Source organism: Fulmarus glacialis, unplaced genomic scaffold (genome assembly GCF_000690835.1).
Source record: "Fulmarus glacialis isolate BGI_N327 unplaced genomic scaffold, ASM69083v1 scaffold1743, whole genome shotgun sequence".
Taxonomy (NCBI): Eukaryota; Metazoa; Chordata; class Aves; order Procellariiformes; family Procellariidae; genus Fulmarus; species Fulmarus glacialis.
The window spans coordinates 5,514-14,056 of NW_009202054.1; the positions used below are offsets into that span (position 1 = coordinate 5,514).

At 36.9% G+C, this 8,543-nt stretch overlaps 1 protein-coding gene across 1 annotated transcript in view; it reads right to left on the reverse strand.

Moving 5' to 3' along the window:
* Positions 1-5,425: 5,425 nt before the first annotated feature.
* CAMSAP1 (calmodulin regulated spectrin-associated protein 1) overlaps positions 5,426-8,543 on the reverse strand; it is a 26,495-nt gene continuing 23,377 nt past the window's right edge. Inside the window, exons 12-17 of the mRNA XM_009574131.1 lie at positions 7,644-7,780; positions 7,345-7,553; positions 7,157-7,259; positions 6,651-6,766; positions 6,290-6,408; positions 5,426-5,948 (exon numbers count right to left, since the gene is read on the reverse strand). Coding sequence (XP_009572426.1) covers positions 5,646-5,948; positions 6,290-6,408; positions 6,651-6,766; positions 7,157-7,259; positions 7,345-7,553; positions 7,644-7,780 — 987 coding nt within the window. The 3' untranslated portion in view covers positions 5,426-5,645. The remainder of the gene's footprint in view (positions 5,949-6,289; positions 6,409-6,650; positions 6,767-7,156; positions 7,260-7,344; positions 7,554-7,643; positions 7,781-8,543) is intronic.

An 8,543-nucleotide genomic window follows, 5' to 3' on the forward strand; every position in this document is an offset into this window, starting at 1 on the left:
GAGTTTTATATTGATAATGTATCCAAACAAAATTTCAAAAAAACTATGTATTTTTTACTTACTGTGATAATAGTAGTCCATTGTCTGAATGGTGATCTCAAGGTAATTGCAAAATTTTAAATGCATTGTTGGCAATATACTTACACTTCATGATGTGAAAGTTCCGCCTGTAATTCTGATATATTTGTCCTGACAATTTGTGTGAGATAAAGGACTAGAACAATGCATGCCATACCCTTTTGTCAAAAAACAAGTCAAGATTCACTGTTTTCTTCTCTTAGTTTCTGAAGCATATGACAGAGGCAGATTAAAGGTGCCTTCATATTGCGACCGCTCACGATTACCTGTGGAGAATCTCTTAGGATGCGTCACGCCAATGTTCCTTGGTTGCTGCCACAATGTGTTAAAGCTAAAGCCATGATCAGACTCGCCATCCATCGAAATTTTAAGTGTATCATAATATAAATGTAACACCAAAAAAAAGTTACAGAGGTAAGATGAAGTAAACCTTTTCTCATTTTTAATACTCAGTCTTCATATATATAATTAAACAATAGAACATCTGATCAATGTAAGTGAGGACAAGAATTCAATTTTTTTGGCTTTAATGTGTTGAAAGATGTATTTTAGACATCTAAAATATATACTCAAGTCGACCACACGAGTATCTCAATTTCAAACTGTCCTGAAGAGTATTATATAAAAGTTTTCACTTATCAGAAGCACACACGAAACACCTCCCACACAAAATACTTCACAGATTTCTCCAGTTCTGCATATGTAAGATAGCAGTAAAAAAGGGTACAAAATCAATCTCTCAAAAATCTTCTTTGCATGTCACTTTCTGGAGTGGTGTCCTTGGAGTGCCACAGAAAAACAGCCTCATCTGAAGTCTCAGAATTCAGCTACCGTTTGTCACCCTAACCACAAAACCCACTGCAGAAATCAGACCTTGTGTCCCCACCACTGCCATCCTCAGTCACGCCAGAATATGCAGCCACCTGCATCTCACTGAGCTGCTTAAAATGAATTAAATTTAAAACCCTAATTAAGTGAAAGCTGTTTAATTGGATAAGCATAGCATGGATAATAACTTAATACACAACCATAGAGACTGGCTATACTAATGTACGACTGAAGAAAAACCCCAGGTGCGATCCTGCTGTCAGAAAGTACAGCAGATACCAGACTCCAAGGACAGTCCGTTCAGAGCGAAGACGACACATCTTGTTTGTTGCTATATTTACAAAAAAAAAAAAAAAAAAAATGTATTGGTTTGAGTGTTCTGACACTGCCTCTAGTGATCAGTTCTGGAGACTTTTGGGGAAAAAAGCAAAAGGAATGGAAAATTCAAGTCCTGAGAACTCATTCGTGTTACTCTTACTTTATACTATAGCCCCAAACCATTGGTTGTAGTAAGTGAAAACTCCAGAGATCACCAGTTTCTACCCTCCTGACTCTCCAGTGTAGTGGCGAGAAAAGTCAGAGTTGGTTTTTTTTTTTTTGGCACACTCAACTGTTCTGGCCGCCCGGCATACAGTGTTGAACTGTATTAAGGTTTTCAAAATAAGTCAGTATTTTCGAAACTCAGATTATTCTTGCTTGAACTCTTACTCTACCAGAGAGCATGATGAAAATGAGACAAAGACACATTAACTACAAATGCAAACAGCACGTGTAAATACACAACAGACTGATGTATGAAAGTTTGAGAAAAAGAAATTGCACTTAAAAGCACTTTAAAGATGTACATTCTTGTATTTATTATGTGTAAGAAACTAGTAAGAAATCGAGAGAGCTCAAAGACAGATCTACTTCCATACTACTCTATATGGGAAACTAATTCTCTAGCCCAGAGTGAACACAGCGAGAGCGCTGTGGTCCATTTCCAGGGAGCGCTACAAAAGGCTCAGAGTGTCTGGCTTAGATAATTCAGTGGAAGAAAAAAAGTATCACTTGTTTTTAGACAGCTATTACAGTTTACTTCCCTTCTACAGTCAGTAGGAAAAGCTGATGTGTAGCTGTACCTAAAGCTCTCACTGCCGCCTCCTGCCCAAACTCCAGGAAGCACGACAAGAAGCTGTGAGCAGCTGGGAGGTTTTTTTAGCCAAAGCCAGTTCTGCTTGCTTTTACATGGCTCAGAGGGAACAACCCTGGCTCAATTTAATCCTGGTGAAAAACAAACTAAACAAACAGCTTAAGCTGCAGGTTGACAAATTATTTCTGTTTATCCACAGGAGGCATGCAGACATACACCATAGTACCGTACTACTGAAATAACCGATAACTTTCCACCCATTTCAACTGTAAGGGTATTTACACAGTACCTCAAGTGGCTGTGGAAAGGACAAAATTTCATATTCTAAGCAGTGATTTTTAGAAGAAGTGACATCAGCAAATAAGATGTTGGGACCACTCTTCCATGACAGTTATCAGTGTGCAGATCACCTAACTATTCCTGCACATAATGATTTTCAGTCATTGAAAGTGAAGCATTAAGCATGATATCACTAAAACCACAGTTAGAAATCCTATGTATTCAGAATTCAATAAACACAAAACCCAATGCTAATGAAGATATGTAGTCACAGTCCTACAACCACATATTACCCTGGGCTGACCCAAGCAGTGAACACATGTAAGTTGACATTTTGGATTATACAAAACCTGTTTAAGATAATGAATTATTCTCCCTTCTACAAAACACTGTCTGCATTTGCCTACACACATTTACGGTTTTCCCCCATTCCTCTGCACATTCACCCACAAATTCTATGTTATGTCCTTACAAACAAGCTTCTCTCTCTCCTTGTTTCCAGACTAAATTAATACACCATATTCCTTGCGAAGGTATTTCAGATTAATGTTTTTTCGATAACTAAAACTCAAGACTATTAGTTTTTCAGAGAATTTAATCTCTTAGAAAATGACTTACTCCTCTACTTCCTCTATGATCCTCAGCTTGGGACTACACGCTGCCTACAGATGACGAACTCCCGGCGTCCTCTCCCTCTCCAAATGGATGTCACCTCCTATTGTTTCCAGTAGTAAACAAAGCCACATTGCAGCAGGAAAAATAACAACCTGATCTAGCACAATGAATCCACGAGGACACTGAAGGTGCCATCACCTTCTTCTATTCCAGTCCTTTCTATGGGCAGCGATATCTCAGCCTGAATGAAATACAGAAAAGTACAAGTCACCGGAATCACTGGTTTTTTTTTTTTTTTAATCTCTACAAACAATGACTATCTTCTTTGAAAAGTTTATTATACAGTTGCAGGAAGTTATTCTGCATTGGAAAAGTCTATAGTTTTCAGAAAGCAAATTTCATTGCTGTGCAATCAATATGGATTCATTATGAAGCTTAAAAAACCAGCTTATTTCTAAATTCTAGAGACAACTTGTCTTTACAAATCACAAGCAAGCTAATACTGAAAAGCCCAACAAAAGCAATTCTCTTGGTGCTTCCAAAATTCTGTCACTAACTGAATACACAGATCAAAGAAAACCCACCAACCAGATTCAAGAGTCTGAAGACTGATGAAATAAATCCTTAAAGATACTGTTAAATTACTTTCCAATTTTCTGAAAGCCTTTCAAGTGAAATTCTTGCACATTGCAATCAGGGTCAGGAGAACTAAGCTCTTGTCACAAAGTTATTACAGCTACTTACAGGTCAAGCTTTCTACGAGCACAACTAAACATAGAATAGCACATCTTTAAAGCATATTAGTTCTTTGAGGGGATGAAGTGTCACAACAACAAAAGTACACATGAAATAAAAAGGAAATCAGTTAATGATTTTTATTAAATTTCAGTGTTTCATAAAATAAATATGGTATATAATATCAAACAGTGAGAAATAAAGCACAAGCATGAAAAGCATGGTAACAAAAGTTACACTCATGACGGTGTTTAATACTTAGCACTTTAGAAACCATAAAGCCTTTAATTATTTACAAGCAGCAAACTATCTAACATAATTTACAAAGTTGCAGCAGCCTAGTCAAGGAGTACTGGAAGGGGAAAAAAATGGAGAGACCGCAATGGAAGACCTTCACTTTGCTCTATCTAGTTAGCACTTTATTACGTACCGTATTTTCCCCTTATATACATAACTCTTTGTAACTTCCATTATTCTCAAAGTTTAATAATTACACTGTATTGTATTTTAGAGCTCAGTTCATCTCTAGGATGGTGTAGTGCCTTTTGCACTTGAGAGACATATTCAAGTAACACTTCAAATAAAAGTAAACATGTGCAAACCAAAGTTATAAGCCTACATGACCCTCAGGTAGTAGTGTCAAACTGGATGTAGCAGGCGCACGTTAATAGATTAAATTAGGTAATAGCCACAGAAACCTACTCAGAAGTCTAGCCGGGGCCAAAAATGAGAAATGGGAATATTAAAAAAATGGAACTGAACTGCAAATATACCCTGTTACCACAGACAAAAATTTAATCTGCTGAAACACAAAGACATTTAAGGTCATAGCTCAAGATTTAATATTTCAACATGAAAAGAAATCCAAGCCATTTGACTTATTTGGGCTTTTGAAACAAATGCAAATGTCTCTGTTTAAAAATTGCTTTTAAATGAGGAAAACAAATCAATATATATTAATATATCACCCAAAATAAAAAACATAACACACTCTTCATTTTAGAGCATGCTGCTCATTCAGAATAAAGACAGGACAAAGAAAGTAGAATTACATTTCATGATGTAATAAAAACATTAAAATTTGTGATCGTTAAGTGCACCATCATACAGGAGTAGCGTGCTCAGAGTGGAAATGTTCTATACCTACCAGAATCCATCTTTATTAAAGCAAACAAATCTTTAGGACACTACCTGAAACTGAAATCAGTAATAACTCTACTCCATTCAGCTTGCCTTAAGTTTCAGTCAGGCATATTCCAGCTAGTAGCACCTGTACGCCTCTTCATGATTGTATTCCAGAAATCTTTAAATTTGCGAACAATTTTTTTTAAAAAAGACTGGCTTTTGCAATCCTTGCAATGCTTATCCTAAACAGCTACTGCAAGTAAACTCCGTTCTGAGCAGCACAAGTTGGGGCTTTTTTCAGAAATCTGAGAGCTGGACTTACGTTGGCAGTAGATACAGTACAACAATTTGATGTATTAAACAGTTCCTCAAAAAAGTCTGAAAGGAAGATTTCCCTAAAGACTGTTTAAAAAACCAAACCAAACCCAAAACACTTCACCCAAGGTCTGTTCAATCCTTCTACTGAAGTTCGGAGCTTGCCAACTTTAAGAATGACAGGAAAAGGGAGAGAATGAGGCAGAGAGGAAACAGAACTAAATTATTCCCAATTTGTACCGATGAAAAGCTTCAAGTAAAAGGAAATCCACTTGTTAAAGATCTTGCTACATGCACAGTCCCTCATCAGTTGAAAGCCACAGTAGTTAGCATTGGGTGTAACAGCAGATTTATCATTCATAAAAAACACTGGCAACGTTCCTTCATTCTTAATAACTTGCATCCACGGTTTCTGTTTAGAAGCTTCTTAAAAAATGTTTACGGTTCTGCACATTTCATACCAAACTGGAGGAAAATGGTAAACATGTCTTCTTCTGATGCAATCCCATTCAGCAATCTTCTCCCCAAGAACTCAGTGTCATTTACGAGTCTGAGTCTTCTTTGGCACTGCAGGTCGCTTGGCTTGCCACAAGTGGTTATGAATAGTAAGAGCATCCACGCTGACAGACATGGTTTTGGCTGGAATCACATTAAACTGTTTCCTGTCCGAACTGTACTTATAAAGTTTGTCAATCATTTTCTTGGTGATGCTCTTTGGCCCCGTTCCAGTCAGCTTGTAGATTTCTTCAGTGTCAGGATAGTAGCAATAAAGTGCTCTAAACTGGCAGCCAGCATCACGGAACAAAATGATGTAGTGGTTGGCATCACATTTTTCTAGTTCCTGCATTAAAAATAAGCAAACAAACATATACAAAGATTGTTCACAGTGAAAATTCCCATACTATGCCAAGCTTTAAGGTTTCACATATAGCTGAATAAGTGTTTAAACTTTTTTGAAACACTAGATCAGCAACTATGGTTTTCAGTCCTTCTATAAACTTCCAAGCTGAACTCTTAATATAGGACCATAAGTAAGTCCATGCAGTCACGGGGAGTAAAGAATTCTCAATACAGGTGCATTTTACTACAATGCATCTACAACGCACCAGTGGGATTATGAAATGAGCATTACAGATAGATTTTATTGTGAGTGCATTAATAATTTTGTATTTTAATGTTTACCTCTAATATTGAATTCTTATGTGGTTCATTCACTTTTCCAGCAAGACAGCAATGAGATATAGCATTGTGAATAATAGGTTTGTTTGATTTGCTGCTGGGTTCCTTAAATAATTTTGGACCTAAGGAAAATAAATAAGTAAAAATTATTTGCTCTACATTTATGAACATTAAGATTTTCATTCATCAAAGTGAAAAAAACCCCTTAAATATTTTTGTACAATAACCTACTTTTAGAAATATTAAACAGAACGAAATACACCTGACAACTTCGCAAAAATAGCAATATGTGACATCAAATATACCACAGCTTTTTATGACCTGCTATTCCTAACAAATGCTTAAACTAAAACAAAACAGTCACCTGTGTATTCTGCCACTGAAGCAATAGAAGATGCTGTTGAAGCGTTCTCCCAATCTCTTTCTGTGTTTCTGCTAGGATTTCTGCTGAGTATTGGTAAGGACTCCATAGATTCAACTCTGTTGGGGGAGGAGAGGGGGAATAAAAATAAATAAAAAAAAAAAAAGGCCAAGATTTTGGGTTTTTTCCCCCCTCCAATCTTAAACAAAGTCACCAGTCACTGGCCCTGAATGGAAGAGGTTATTGTCCCTTTTCCTCCCCCAAACCAGTCAGATTCTTCCTGCTGGATTATCAAAGGAAAATTCTATTATTCCTTTGGGAGAAAACAAAACAAAATTGCAAGTTTGTACACAATATCAGAGTTGGCAGCCACATAAAATAGAAGATGAGTTCACTAATTACTATTGTGCTTCTATGCCACTGAACCGAAGCAAACAACACTGAATCCCAACACTATTTCATAACATAGGCTTACTTTTAATTTTTTTATTTTTGTACTATCTCTTTACCTCTGAGATGGCGTACCACCAGAGTGTATGCTTTCAGGTTCAGTTGTTGCTGCTGAGGCCAAGGAAAGACTGGAACCAGACTGAGCACTGCTCAAATTATCAGCTACAAAATAAAAGAGAAAATGTGAAACACGTTTGTTAAAGCAGATTTGCAGACTTGGTGAGAGCAAGCAAATCAAAATTCTTACGTGTGGAAGAACACTTTGTCCCTGAATCACTGTAAGATTCTTCACGATGGACCGACTTTGGCCTTGGTTTTTTGGGCTTTGATTTGGGCTTTCCAAGCCCTTGCTCCTCCAAAATTTGCTGCTGTTTTTTCCTTAGATATTCTTGCTTGATAAGTTCTCTTCGAGCCTTCTCTTCTTCTTTCCGTATTCGGTCCTCCTCAGCTTTGCGACTGAAAAGCAGACACAACATTATATTCAACATACAATCATTTTCCTCATCTTAAAGATAAAAAGAAGTATTCTTTTCCACATGTTATTACCGAGCTTCGTCTCTTTTTTGTTCAACTTCAGCCTCCAACTGCTGTTTCCGAATCCGAGCCTCCTCAGCTTTGCGCTGCTGCTTTAAAAGGAATGCTGCACGTTTTTTTGCGAGCTCATCTTCTGCTTTCTGTTCGTCCTGCAAAATTCATAGGGATAGAGAGTTTTAATGAATAAAAGAAAATACATTAAGCTGGACATCACAAGATTACTGAGAATTCCAGGAAGATTTTAGGAAAACATAAGCTATTACTTTTGGAAATCTTTACATTTTTAGAATTGGTGAGTGTAAATCAGAATCAGAACTGTATTGAACTTTTTGTTGCTCAAGAATAATTTAAGAGACATTTTTAGTGTTCCCTTAAGCCTGTGAGGGGGGAAAAAAAAAAAAGGGGGTCTTATCCTACTCTAACTTGTTTTTAAGTATGCCTAACCAGCACAAAACCTTCCAGAACTGCAAAGTACAATGCAACTACCACGTGGGCTAGGATGGACAGCACAAATAACCCCAGCATAATGATAACCTTTGAGTCAATATTAATCATACTATATAAAAGCAGAAGTCAAATTCACTGAGATTGAGACAGCCTAGCTCGACTTTCTTGAAACAGAAATTAAAAAAATGTATTGTCGTGTCAGCACATTTGAGGCATTTGCAATAATCATTGCTAAGCACAAATGAAGATGCTAAATGTTCCGATAGCAGTTCTGAACTTCACTAGAAGGAGTAGACACGTATTTTTTACTTGCATCTACAGCCATACAGCTAAACTTTCCATTAGAGCCCTTGACTTTTAGGCTGTTAGGCTGCTCAAAATCTGAGAAATTCGGGTGCAAATGCAAAAAAAAAAAAAAACCAACAACCCAGTTCAGACTCTCAGCTTCCTGACAAGTTTTAAACC